The 15,030-nt window shown below is 39.6% G+C and overlaps 1 protein-coding gene across 4 annotated transcripts in view; it reads right to left on the reverse strand.

The window, feature by feature from the left end:
- Positions 1-15,030, reverse strand: part of APAF1 (apoptotic peptidase activating factor 1) — a gene marked incomplete at both ends in the record, with an annotated part of 85,372 nt that overhangs the window by 10,708 nt on the left and 59,634 nt on the right. For all 4 annotated transcript variants that reach the window (XM_080706354.1, XM_080706352.1, XM_080706353.1 and 1 more), the window contains 2 exons: positions 8,402-8,527; positions 12,728-12,844. In XM_080706354.1, the coding sequence (XP_080562480.1) occupies positions 8,402-8,527; positions 12,728-12,844 (243 nt within the window). The remainder of the gene's footprint in view (positions 1-8,401; positions 8,528-12,727; positions 12,845-15,030) is intronic.

Below are 15,030 nucleotides of genomic sequence, written 5' to 3' on the forward strand. Positions count from 1 at the left end.
AGGACAATAAAAGGAACAATAAAGAAAAAAGGCTGGAAAGATATGCAGAAAAGCAGTCCAGAGGGCACAATGAAGGTGTGGGCAAAGAAATAAAAGGCTCCAAAGAAATAAAAGAAAAAGAAAAAGCAGCCACCGCCACAGGTATGCAAATAGTAACATTCTGAGTCTAGTTTTGACTGGTGAGGTCAAACAATAGAAATACTTTAAGTTTTTTCCATCAGGAAAAAGCAAAACTATATAAAAAAAAATGACATCTCTTATTTCTTGCTTTATTCCTTTCTCTACCCCAGTTAGCGGCCACTCTCCCCATCAAGCCCTGGCTGTCGATCTCTCCTCATTGTCTGTCTCTGGGTTCTCATTCACATAACATGTTTATAGGAAGCAGGGTCTTATATGCAAGCCAAGGAAAGAATCAAAAACTACCAAAGTAGTCGACTGTGGTAGCACATGCTTGGAATCCAGTCCTTGAGAGGCTGAGACAGTTTCTCAGCCAGCCTCAGCAACTTAAGTAAAACCCTGCTCCAAAATAAAAAATAAAATAGGGTTGGGGATGTAGCTCAGTGGTAGAACGCCTCTGGGTTCAATCCCCAGCAGCTCCCCCCAAAAAAAATAAAAAAGAAAAACTACCAAAGTAGACCTCAGTTTTCACAACTCTCGATGCTATAATTAGGTGAGATGATTCTTCAAATTTTGGCAATAACATCAGCTCAAAAGAGATTAGATCCTTAGTACATTCCAGGAACTAGGGATTAAAGATGATTAAAACAAACCTCCATTTTTAGTCATTACTGGATTATTAAAAACTAAAACAGCCCTGGGTGTGGTGGCGCACATTTGTAATTCCTGTGCTTGGGAGGCGGAGACAGGAGGATCACGCAGGTTTGAAGCCAGCCGCACTAGCTTAAGAGACCCTGTTTCCAAATAAAAAATATAAAATAGGTCTGGGAGTATAGCCTGGAGGTAGAAGGGCTTCCAGGTACCTCAGTACCACACACACACACACAAAAACTAAAATAGCCGGGCGTGGTGGTGCATGCTTGTAATCCCCACGCTTGGGAGGCTGAGACGGGAGGATCGCACAAATTCAAAGCCAGCCTCAGCTAATTAGTGAAGCTCTCGGCAACTTAGTGAGACCCTGTTTCCAAATAAAAAATATAAAACAGGTCTGGGAATATATCCCAGAGGTAGAAAGCCTCTGGGTTCTACCCCCAGTACCACCAAAAAATAAAATAAATTAAATTAAATTAAACAGTCAGGCATGGTGGCGCACGCTTGTAATCCCAGCATTCGGGAGGCTAAGACAAGAGGATTGCAGTTTGCAGAGAGCCTCAGCTACTTAGTAAGGTCCTTTGCAACTCAGTGAGACCCTGCTTCAAAATAAAGAATTAAAAATAGGGCTGGTGGTATAGCTTGGAGGTAGAATGCCTCTGGGTTCCATGCCCAGTACCACACACACACACAAAAAAAAAAACCCTACCAGTCAAAACATTTGGAAATACCCACAAAATAATGAGTTTTATTACATGAATGTGTATTCATTTACATTTACATTGTAAATTTAAAAAGTATTCTGAGTAGAACATAAAAAGATGAAACATAACTTTATTTCTAAAAATAATTCCTATTCCAAAAATATCTCTGGAAACTATTTCTCCCTCTGGCTGAGAATATCTTCAAGCAGGTCATAAAACCTTAGGTATTTAACTTTTGATAGTCTATACAAGTTATGATGTCTCAACAGAATTTCATCAGACGTAATTGTTTACCCATTTCAAAGACATCTGGCGAGGAAGACATGTTACTATTAGACTGAGTTTCACAGCTACTAAAGGAGCATCACGTGAACCTACAATAAAAAGTTTCTGCATTAAATCCAAACTTCATCCCAATCCTACACCTTCACTGGACTCACAAAAAAATATTAAAAGTCTTTTTAAATTAAATATATTATGAGCCAGGCGTGGTGGCGCACGCTTGTAATCCCAGCATTCAGGAGGCTGAGACCGGAGGATTTCGCAGACAGCCTCAGCTACTTAGTGAGGCCCTCCGCAAATTTGTGAGACCCTGTTTCAAAATAAAGAATACAAAATAGGGCAGGGGATATAGTACAGAGGTCTAATGCCCCTGGGTTCCATCCCCAGACCCACACACAAAAAATTTTAATATATTATGAAGGGGAAAAAAATGGCAGAAAAGAGAAAGGTTATACTCCCCAATCGCTTTGTAGCTCAGAGTAGAAACAAGAGGAAAACTGCCTGGCAAAAAGACAAACTTCTGTAAAGAAAGGCAGTCAGTATGCAGTCAAACCAGAGGCTACACAGGAATCAGTGGGTGAAGTTATGATTTCACAACTTGTAAACAGACAGGAAACAGGAGCTAAACAAAGAATCACACACCATAGCCAGCTGCATCAAGAACATGGAAGGCCCGAGGAAAATCAACACATGATCCTGACCAACATCTACCCAGACCTGGGGTCCACCAGTCAGATCACAATTATTACCTGCAGAGGTGAGTGAATCTAGGCAGGTTCCAACTGGCAGCATGGGAAGACTAAACACTGGGCAGGTGCAGTTTGAACCTGACAACCTTTCAGTATGGCAGCACCCAAACCCAGCCAATCTGAGCCTGAATTCTGAATGGGCAGCGTGCTTATACTTGAGGCAGAGTCTCAGAGGGCCATTTCAAACGACAGGCAGCTGAGTGTGCCAGTGCCCAAAATGAACCTCTCACCCAGGGCACTTGGATGCCCCAGCTGGCACTGCAAGTGAAGTCCTAGTTGGGACCCTAAGCACCAGAAGTCCAGCCCAGCCAAGCCTCTGACCAGTTCCTGGGATAAAGAAACTCTATCAATCCCTCTAGGGTAGAAATCATTCAACAAAGTTCCAAAGTTCCCATCAAAACTATACCTAGCTGCTAGAACTCCTCTTTCAGAAAACTGTTCTAGTCTCAACCTAAGTACAATGATTTACTCTGCCTAGAAAAATTTCCAGTAGACACTACCTCCCTCCCTATGCTACCCTCCTCCGATGAACAGGGAGGCTGAGAACCAGTGCATCTAGTTTTAATTCCAAGACTCTCCAACCAGAAACTTGCCAAGATGCACAAAGGGAGGAAGGGCTTAATATTCCCAGCACCTGCTCTCTAAGGGGTCCACAACCCAAAAAGAAATAAAAAGGACAAACTGGCATAGGTCACGACTATCTACCATTATCCACAGACCCACCGGTCTCAATGGAGATAACTATTTCTTTTTTTTTTTTTTTTTCCAGTACTAGAAATGAAACCCAGGGGCATTCTACCATCGAGCTACACCCCCGGTCCTATTTTTTTGTCTTTTTATTTTTTGAAACAGAGTCTCACTGTATTGAGTACTCGCTAAGTAGCTGAGTGTACTTAGCGAGTGTACTGTACTCACTAAGTAGCTGAGGCTGTCTACGAACCGTGAGAATGCTGGTATTACAAGTATGCGCCACCACGCCTAGCACTATGTTATTTTTTACTAAGTAATTGTTAACTTTTTGTTTGCTCCTGTACATGCTGATTGGTTCATGAACACACACACACACACACACACACACACACACACACACACACACACTGGTTTATTTCATCATACTATCTTTTTATTACTATTTTGTAATTTCTGTTCTGTATTTGAGGATTAGTGGTTTGTATGAGGTCTGTTGGTTTTTGCAGTTTGTGTCTGCTTCCCCTCATAACTCATTCTATCCTTTCTTTCCTTCTTGCTAGTCAAATTCTGTTGGCCTTGCTTTCTTACTCTCTCTCTCTCTATTCTGTTAAGTTTACCTATTTTTACTTTTTCTGCACTTCTTGATGACCTACATTTACTAGCTCTCATCTGCTTTCTCTTTTTTCTTCTTGAATATTTTTATTTTATTATTTTTTTATTTTTATTATGTGTGTGTGTGTGTGTGTGTGTGTGTGTGTGTGTGGTACTGGGGTTCCTGGAAATCCTTCTACCTCTGGGCTACACTCCAAGACCTATTTTATACTTTTTTATTTGGAAACAGGGTCTCTTAAGCCAGCAAGGCTGGCTTCAAACCTGCGTGATCCTCCTGTCTCCATCTCCCAATCGCAGGAATTACAAGTGTGCACCACCATGCCTGGCTCTCTTCTTGAATATTCTAAACTTTCTTTTTTTAATTTTTATTTATTTTTCTTCTGGATTATTTTAATTTTTTATTGGTGCATTATATTCATATATCATATTGGGGTAAAAAACTTGTGTGGACCCATACATGTACACATCACCCATTTAACCCCTACCCAATTCTTACCCCATTCCCTCCCCATCCCTCCTTCCCTTGCTTGGCTTAGTGGTTGACTTCGGTATGTTTAAGTACATTGTGTGTTTTAGAGAATTTCCTTCTTCCTGCCTCCCATCCCCTTGTTTAGGTTGTCTTGTTTGCTCCTCTATAGGGTTTCCTTTTTCATCTGGAGTTCCTCCTATGACCCATTTCTCCTTAGCTTTCACATATTAGGGAAAGCATCTGATTTCTTAATTTTTGTGACTGACTAATCTCGCTTAGCATGATGTCTTCCAGTTCCATCCATTTCACTGAAAATGATGTAATTGAGTTTTTTTAATGGCTGAGTAAAATTCCATTGTGTATATATCCCACAGTTTTGTAATCCATTCATCTGTTGATGGACATCTTGGCTGGTTCCATAGTTTGGCTATGGTGAATTATGCAGCTATGAACGTGAGTACGCATTAGTTTGGTAGTTTGGTTTCCTTTCTTTTGGGTAGAAACCCACAAGTGGTATTGCTGGATCAAATGGTAGATTTGTTCCCATTCTTCTGAGGATTCTCTATACTGTTTTCCAAAATGGTTGCACTAATTTGCAATCCCACCAACAATGTCTTAGAGTTCCCACTTCTCCACATCCTCACCAGCATCTGTTGTTGTTTGTGTTTTGAATGATTGCCATTCTAGTTGACGTTAGATAAAATCTCAGGGTAGTTTTGATTTGGATCTCTCTGACTGCCAGTGATGTTGAGCATTTCTTCATGCATTTATTGGCCATTTGAATTTCTTCTTTCATGAAGTATTTATTTAGTTCACTTGCCCATTTTGTTATTGGATGATTTGTTTTTTGTGTGTTGAGTTTCTTGAGTTCTCTGTATATTCTAGATATTAGTCCTCTATTGGAGGTATAGGTGGCAAAAATCTTCTCTCATTCTGTTGGCTCTCGATTGAGGTTCTTGACAGTTTCCTTTGCTGAACAGAAGCTCTTCAGTTTCATGCAATCCCAAGTATTGATTTGCCTTTTAATTTGTTGTGTCTTTGGGGTCTTGTTGAGAAAGTGTTTATCTGTGCCTATGTTTTGCAGTGTTGGACCTATGCCCTCTTCAAGGAGCTTCAAGGTCTCTGGTTTAATTTCCAAGTCTTTTATCCATCTTGAATTGACTGTTGTGCAGGGTGAGAAAGTGGGATTAATTTCCAATTTCCTGCATATGGTTAACCAGTTTTGCCAATACCATTTGTTGAACAGGATATCTTTTTTTCCAGTGTATGTTTTTGGCCCCTTTGTCAAAAATCAATTGGCTGAAAGGGTGTGAACTTGTTTCTGGGTCTTCTATTCTGCTCCATTGGTCTATGTATCTGTTTTTGTGCCAGTACTATGCTGTTTTTATTACAATGGCTTTGTAGTATAGTTTAAAGTCAGGTATTGTGATTCCTCCTGCATGGTTTTTGTTGCTGAGAACTACTTTGGCTATTCTTGGCTTTTTGTTATTCCAAATAAATTTAAGGACTGATTTTTCTATGTCTGTGAGGAATGATCTTGGTAGTTTAATAGGCATTGCATTGAATCTGTAGATCACACTTTTGGAAGGATGGCCATTTTAATGATATTTATTCTGCTAATCCATAAACATGGAAGATCTTTCCATCTTCTAAGATCTTTGATTCCTTTTTTCAATGTTTTATAATTTTCTTTGTAGAGATCTTTTACCTCCTTAGTTAAGTTTATTCCTAAGTATCTTATTTTTTTGTGGGAGATCCTGAGTGAAAGTGTTTTCTGAATTTCTTTTTCAGTGTATTTATGGTTGGTGTACAGAAAAGTTTCTGATTTTTTAAGATTGATTTTGTATCCAGACACTTTGCTGAATTTGTTGATCAGTTCTATAAGCCTTTTAGTTGAGTTTGTTGGGTTTTCTAAATATAGTATCATGTCATCTGCAAATAGTGAAAGTTTGAGTTCTTCTTTTCCTATTTATACTCCTTTGATTTTCTTTTCTTGTCTTATTGCTCTGGCTAGAGTCTCTAGTACTACTCCTTTACTGGGTTGTATCACAAAGTCTCAGACCCAGGGAGTTAATCAAGGCTGCGCGATACCATGGGAGTCCCGGGCTGGGCGGTTTCCCATGGGGAGTTGTGACTAGGGTGTGGTATCTCTGCCACTGCTATTCCTTCACTGGTTTGGACTGCAAAAATCTCAGACCCAGGGAGGTTATCAAAACTGCGCAAGTCCCTGGGGGTGCAGCGCTGGGATTTCTCCTTTAAGGGCCGCAATTTCACTTATGGTTGTTGAATGCGCTGATCTGGAGCTGTCACGGGTGTGGTGAACTCACCGCTGCTGCTGGCAATATGGTGCTGCTTGCTATGCCCTCGGCCGTGAGGCTGGCATATTTCTTTTCTGAATCTGAGATCAGTTCTGAGTCCCTGGGGGGTCTGATGAGCTTGGCCACTGGGAGTTTTAGACGTTCTTTACGCTGAAAGAACTGCTGAATTACACCCGAATGATCTGCAGCTGCTCACTTCAGCTCCTTGTTTATCTTTCTTCTCTGGAGCCTGGTGCTGTGATAATCTAAACTTTCTTCTGCCTATGTTCCTTTCTTTCTGATAGAATTCTTGCCCGTATAATGCACATTGTTGGGGTTATTAGAACTGAAAATGTCCCTGAGGAAACATAGTGTTCAACTGTGTGTGAAGTTTATAGATGTTTATTGTTGCTGTTAACTACTGACCACATCATCCTTTTTTGGGGGAATATTAGTATAGAGGTATAATAGGCACCTGGTATATATTTTAATGTTGTATATCATTTATTGCTAAAGTTATTGCTATTTACTTTCCCCTTTTACATGAGATACTGAAATCTAGGGTGACAATACAAATTGATCATGTAGAATTTTTACAATTGAATTACAGCCCCTAACCAAGCTACACTAAGCACCACCAAGGAATAATAAGGGAATTAATATTGAATGAAATGAAAGATACATCAATTTAAAAATTCAATATAAAATATCACAAATAGACTAGACCACATGCAAAGGCCTCTTCTAGGAGTGTCAGTCCTAGAAAACAGTACATTTAAATTTGAACACAAAGTAATATAGAAGAGATCAATTGCCAAAGCAATTCCAAGCAATAAGAACCATGCTGGAGGCATCACAATATCTGATTTCAAATTATACGACAGAGATAATAGTAACAAAAACAGCATGGTACTGGCACAAAAACAGACACAGACCAATGGAATAAAAGCTATTGAGACAAATCCTCACACTTACAGCCAGGTGATTTTTGACAGAAAAACCAAAAAGATACACTGGAGAAAAGGCAGCCTTTTCAACAAATGGTGATGGGGAAACTGGACATTCATATGCAGGAAAATGAAACTGGACCCAGCACAAAGGTTAACTTAATGTGGATCAAAGACCTAGAAACTAGACTTTGAAAATACTAGAAAAAAACATAGGACCAACTATTCAACATATAGGCATTGGTATAGACTTTTTCGAATAGACCTCCCAAAACTCAAGAAATAAAATGAAGAATCAATAAATAGGATGCTGTCAAATTAAAAAGTTCTGTGCAGCAAAGGAAACAAGAATCTAAAAAGAGAGAGCCTCCAGACATAACTTGTTTTTTTGGTTTTGTTTTGTTTTGTTTTTGTGGTACTGGAGGTGGAACTCAAAGGCTTTTCTACCTCCGGGCTATACTCCCTATATTATATACTATAATATATAGACTATACTCCCTATTTTATACTTTATTTGGAAACAGGGTCTCACTAAGTTGCTGAGAGCCTCACTCAGTAGCTGAGGCTGGCTTGGAACCTGTGCGATCCTCCTGTCTCAGCCTCCCAAGCGTGATTACAAAGTGTGCGCCACCACGCCCAGCTTAAATCAAGGCTTTTCTAAATAACCTTCCAGTACAGGGCTCTAAGTCAAACTGTCTGCCCCATGTATGAAACACAAATGGGTTTCATCTAAGCTCATGTGTATAATTCAAATATGCACCCAAAGTGATATGTTTAAAATGCACACCAGATTTTAAGCACAATCAACGGGCTCTTTTGCTAGAAGCGTTCTTTGTTCTTTTTCCTAATAGTACATATGTCAGGAGCTCATTCACCTTCTCACCTGAACTGCAGAATCATCAGAACTTGAAATAAGGGTCTTCCCGTCAGCTGTGAACTGGATATGCCGCACGGCTTTCTTGTGATTGATCCTGGATTGGAAGACTCTGTTGTTGAGAAGTTCTAAAATCTTCAAAATAGAAAACCACGAAAAATTAAATACAAATAAATTAAGTATTACCCAGGCATTATACCCCAAAGATACTAAACTAAAATTACATGACAGTCAGGCGTGGTGGCGCACGTTTGTAATCCCCAGGCTTGGGAGGCTGAGACAGGAGGATCGTGCAGGTTTGAAGCCAGCCTCAGCTACTTAGTGAGGCTCTCAGTAACTGAGACCCTGTTTCCAAATAAAATATAAAATAGTTCTGAGAGTGCAGCCCAGAGGTAGAAAGCCCCTGGGTTCCATCCCCAGTACAACAACAACAAAAAAAAAATAGATGATAGAAGGTACAGAATCTCCACCTCAAGTGCTTTCAGTTTAACTAAAAACACACAAATAAATGCATACACACACACACATGAGCGCACACATACCCTAAAATCAAACACTCACTGGAATGGCCAGACGGCACCAGGAACCAGTGGTCCTTCTGACTACTAAACTACCCAATTCATCAAAAAGGTGGCAATCTGGCCTCAGCCTCCAAAAAGAAAATGCCATTTATGATGGGTGAGAAAGAACAACAAATTTCTGGAAAAGACAAGGCAAGCTCTTCATAAAACAGAGGTAAGGACTGACAAAGGATCACAGGGAGACAGGTCAACGAATGGCATGAAAAGACTGGGGTCAGTGTAGACAAGACTAAGAGGGCTAAACACTAGTAGGCCAAGTACATACTACCACCTGCGCTTTAAAAATATGACTACGTCAAAAATGCTTCCCGATGTATTCATACCCCCAAAGCACTTGCGCTTTCTGAGTTATCTTTTTAAACCATTTGGTAGGCTTGTTTCAAGATACTTTGATGGTAAAAACTAAAAGAATTTGGTGGGACTGGAGTTATAGCTCAGCGGTAAAGCTCTTGTGTAACATGCTTGAGGCCCTAGGTTCAATCCCAGCACAAACAACAAAAACAAAACAAAACAAAAATAATGTGACTTGGCAACAAAGTAAAGGGAAACAGGGAACTGAGGATCTTTTCAGAATAAATAATAATACACAACAGATTGATATATGAAACTAAGGAAAGATTAAGGTTCACCTGTAAAATGTACAATCATCCCTTGATTTTTTTAGGGGGAGAGGAGTTGTGTGTGGGAAAGGGTACTGGGGATTGAGCATAGGGGTATTCTACCTCTGAGCTACATGCCTAGCTCCATTTTATTTTATTTTATTGAAATGGGGTCTCACTAAGCTGCTGACTCATTAAATTGTTGAGACTGGCCTCAAACTTGCAATCCTAGCTGGGCGTGGTGGCGCACGCTTGTAATCGCAGCATTCGAGAGACTGAGACCGGAGGATTGCGGTTCGTGGACAGCCTCAGCTACTTAGTGAGGCCCTCTGCAACTCAGTGAGACTCTGTTTCAAAATAAAGAATAAAAATAAAGAATTCTTTATTTTTATTCTTTATTGAAGAATAAATAGTATAGCTCGAAGATCAAATGCCCCTGGGTTCCAGCCCCAGACCTGGAAAAAAAAAATTGCAATCCTATTTCAAAACAAAGAATAAAAAATATAGGACTGGAGTAGAGTTTGGAGGTAGAATGCACCTGGGTTCCATCCCCAGTACCTGCCGCAATAAAAAAGTAATTAATTAATTAATTTTAAAAATTGCAATCCTCCTGTTTCAACCTCCCAACTACTGAGATTACAGAGCAACCATGTCTAGCTATCCCTTGTTTAATGAACAACCATAATGAACTTTTTCAGAATAGGACCCATTCTAATAATTAGTAAATATATTACAAAAATGAAGAAAAAAATAAAGTCTTAGCTGGGCATGGTGGTGTGTGCTTGTAATCCCAGCATTTGAGAGGCTGAGACAGAAAGGATGCAGTTCACGGATAGCCTCAGCTACTTAGCAAGGCCCTTCCCAACTCATTGAGACCCTGTTTCAAAATAAAGAATAAAAAATAGGGCTGGAGGTTTAGCTCAGATGTAGAATACCCCTAGGTTCCATCCCCAGTACCATACACACACACACAAAAGTCTTAACTCTGAATCCATGCCACAATAGCTATAGAAAATAAGCATTTACATCACTTCCTTCTTTACTTGTGTATAGGTTTTTAGTCTTCTCTTTGTGGGGCAATATGGACTGGAGAATATTTGTGTAGTTCCTTATAAAAGTTAATCCAAAGCCAGGCGTGTAGCTCAGAGGTCGAATGCCCCTGGGTTCCATCACCAGACATCCCCCCAGCAAAAAATAAAAAAATAAAAATCAATCCAAAGTAAAATAAATGTGGCTAAGTGCCACAATTAATATTAAGAAACAATTCCAAAAAGCTTGTGTGAGAAAAAGTGAGAGGATTTTCTTTGGAAAGTTATAGAACAAGAGAACATGTATTTTTTTGTGGTAAATTTAATTTGTGATAGGCAATATTTTTATCCAAATAATTTTTATTATACTACCTTTTTTGCTGTGATCTGATTCTATTTTTACTTATTTGGCCTTGTTAGATAAGTTGGGATTTCAGGTGATGAACATGTGTACTTTATATGTGTTGCGGTACTGGGGATGGAACCCATGGTGGGCCTTCTACCTCTGGGCTGTACCCCGACCTATTTTATTTTTTATTTGGAAACATGGTCTCGATAAGCTTCTGAGAGCCGAGGTTGCTGAGGCTGGCTTCAAACCTGTGATCCTCCTATCTCAGCCTCCCAAGTACTGAGCTTACAAGCATGCACCACCACACCTGGTGAGCAGATGTACTTCTACGACCCAGTGTAGAAAGCAAGGGTTGGGGAGCGAGCAAGCACAGGAGCCCTGCACTGGTACTAAGCACCAGCCTTATCAGTACATTCCACATAGCTAAGCTTCTAAAAAAAGGAAACAGAGGTTGCTTTTGTATAGTTGGCTAAATCTAACAGATAGTGTTTGATATATGTGGAGAAGAGCAAAACAACTAGGTAGAGAATAATGCACCAATAAAAAAATAGTGATAATAAAAAAATTTTAAAATGGCAAAAAATTTGTCAAAATACTATGAAAAAATAGTTAAATGGAGAGATTTCAAAGTTTATATCCATGCTATAGGTCCCAAAATGCAATATTATTGCATAAATGTAGACTTTTAAAAAACTACTAATCTATAAATTTTCACAATAATTTTCTTTTTCTTTTTCTTTTTTTTTTTTTTTTGGTGGTACTGGGGGTGGAACCCAGAGGCTTTCTACCTCCGGGCTATACTCCCAGACCTTTTTTTATATTTTATTTGGAAACAGGGTCACACTAAGTTACTGAGAGCCTCACTAAGTAGCTGAGGCTGGCTTCAAACCTGTGCAATCCTCCTGTCTCAGCCTCCCAAGCGCGGGGATTACAAGCGTGCGCCATCACGCCCAGCTCACAATAATTTTCTATTCAAGAATAATATGACGTAATTATACTACTTATCTTAGATCCTTTTTAAAAATTACTCAGATGCCGGGCGTGGTGGTGCACGCTTGTAATCCCTGCGCTTGGGAGGCTGAGACAGGAGGATCGCACAGGTTCGAAGCCAGCCTCAGCTACTTAGTGAGGCTCTCAGCAACTTAGTGAGGCTCTCAGCAACTTAGTGAGACCCTGTTTCCAAATAAAATATAAAAAAGGTCTGGGAGTATAGCCCGGAGGTAGAAAGCTTCTGGGTACCACCCCCAGTACCACCAAAAAAAAAAAAAGTTCAAGCCGGGCATGGTGGCACACGCTTGTAATCCCCACGCTGGGAGGCTGAGACAGGAGGATCGCACTGGTTCGAAGCCAGCCTAAGCTACTTAGGCTCTCAGCAACTTAGTGAGACCCTGTTTCCAAATAAAGTATAAAATAGGTCTAGGAGTATAGCCCCGAGGTAGAAAGCCTCTGGGTTCCACCCCAGTACCACTAAAAAATAAATAAATAAATAAAATAAAAAATAAAAGGCACTTTATTAAAAAAAATTACTCAGTAACATTTATTAATGGTTTATTAAAATAAATGCATTATCTTATTTAAAAATCAAAAAATAAACAAAAAATGAGGAACAGTAGTAAAGGCAAATATGAAAAATATACAACCAACTGGGCAAGACAATTTTCTGTCTCCCAGAGCAGTAACTAGTAGATCACAGAAAGACTGTTTAGTGTATGAGTGTGCAATGCCAGACACATAGGTAAGTGAGTCTAGTACACAGTTCTGAAGACTAGACTGAATACCTTAATGGCTCCGTCTTCATCTCCAAATGCGATGTACTGAAGATGTGGACTCAAGCAACAGCAGCTCACCTGAGCTTCAGTCAGGAAATCAGTCTGACCTGTTTTTCCATTAATGAGCTAATGAAAAATAAGGAATGATCAGTTGTTAGGTTGCAAGAGCAGTTTTTATTCTTCAGAACAGAAGCTTCACCTGAAAGAATAAATAAAACATGGAAAATAACCAACAGAGCTCCCTGGGGAGCCACAAAGCCCTATCCCTGTCTCAGCAGCTGCATTTAGCGCTTTATGCTTTCGCTTCATCTCATTTTTGTGATTCAAATGCATTTTTGTAAAATAAAACAAGCTTTAAAAGGTATAAAGAGCAGCTGCTGTGCCCACCACCTGAGACACATCTGTCTGATTTGCAATCCCACAGCTAGTTCCATACCCTGTTTTCCATTTCTTTAAAAAGCTCATTTTTAATAGTTATCGTTTGCTAAAGCAGTTTCCTAATATTTTTCAAAAGGGTTGATGAAACAAAACTGAGGCAGACATGAATCAAAAGGCAAACCTAAATTAAAATGGGTTTTTCTCAGGCTTGTAATCCCAGGATTCCAGAGGCTGAGACAGGAGGATCACGGTTTGCGATCAGCCTCAGCTACTTAGTGAAGCCCTTTGCAACTCAGTGAGACCCTGTTTTAAAATAAAGAAAAAGAATAGGGCTGGGGGTGTAGCTCAGAGGCAGAATGCCCCTGAGTTCCATCCCCAGTACCACAAAAGAAAAAAAAGGGGGTTTTATATCCTTTTTATATCCTCCAAATCACTCACAAAAGCCAGGTGTGGTGGCACACACCTATAATCCCAGTATATAAGGATTGTTTCCCACTTTGGGGGGTGGGAGGATATTAGTGTTTGTTTGTTGGTTGGTTGGTTGGTTGGTGGTACTGGGGTTCCTGGAAGCCCTTCTATCTCCGGGCCACACTCCCAGACCTATTTTTTATACCTTTTTAATTTGGAAACAGAGTCTCTTAAGCCAGCGTGGCTGGCTTCGAACCTGCGCGATCCTCCTATCTCAGCCTCCCAAGCGTGAGGATTACAAGCGTGTGCCACCACGCCCAGCATGTGGGAGGATATTAGAAAAGAATCTATAAGCATGATTTGTGTTTAGAACTGTAATACTTCAACCAAAGTTACCCAATTTCATAATCTGTACCAATGCAAATTATTATTTCCTGAAATCCCACAAAAAAATAACTGCCTTACCACTCACCTAAAACATGTGACTTGAGAAAATATTTCTCATGCTTAAATAAGTCGTCACATATCTCTTAGTGTCAGAACCTATAAACCTTAAACTGATTTTCAAAATAAAATAAGCAATCAATTTTGTTTCAGGTACAAAGATTACAGGGTCAATCAGTTAAAGATAGCTTTTTTAAAATAACATTTTACCCAGCATGTTCTGATCTATTAGATATTTAAAACGAAGACTTAACTACTAAAAGCTAAATTCTTCCTTTCTCAAAAATCAATATCCACATCTCTCTGAAGAAGTTAACTACTTGCTGGGCGTGGTGGCGCACACTTGCAGTCCCAGCATTCAGTAGGCTAAGGCCCGGAGGATCACAGTTCGTGGACAGACTCAGCTACTTAGTGAGGCCCTCTGCAACTCAGTGAGACCCAGTTTCAAAATAAAGAATAAAAAATAGGGCAAGGGGTGTAGCTCAAAGGTCAAATGCCCCTGGGGTTCCATCCCCAGACCCACACACCAAAAAAAAGTTAACTACTAAAAAATATTTTGTTCACTTAAATGGAACTATTATTTAATCAGTTTAAGTATCTTCTAAACTCTCCCACAATTACTGACATAGAATAAAATTATACTTTTAGCCAAGCATAGTGGCACAGATCTGTAATCTCAATATTTGGGAGACTGAGACAGGAGGACCACAGGTTCAAGGAAAGCCTCTGGAAGAAGTGAGATTCCCATCAACCTAGTGAGACCCTGATTCAAAATAAAAATAAAATAGGGATAGGGGTCTAGATCAGAGATAAATTTCCCCTGGGTGTTCAATGCCCAGTAATACATGCACACACCCGCACACACACAGACACAGAAAAAAATTATACTTTTATAGTTAGACAACTTTATAAATCCTTCAGTTATGACAACTATTAATGAAAGGTTGCACAAAATAATAAAGAAAATTCAAGCATAAGGACACTGAACTCTACAAGAAACTACAGTGGAAATATTCCAGGTATAAGAATAAGCCTACTAAAAATCAGTTAATGAGGAATTCACATTTAATTTTATATCCAAA

This window comes from Muscardinus avellanarius, assembly GCF_963383645.1.
Source record: "Muscardinus avellanarius genome assembly, chromosome: 11".
Classification (NCBI taxonomy): Eukaryota; Metazoa; Chordata; class Mammalia; order Rodentia; family Gliridae; genus Muscardinus; species Muscardinus avellanarius.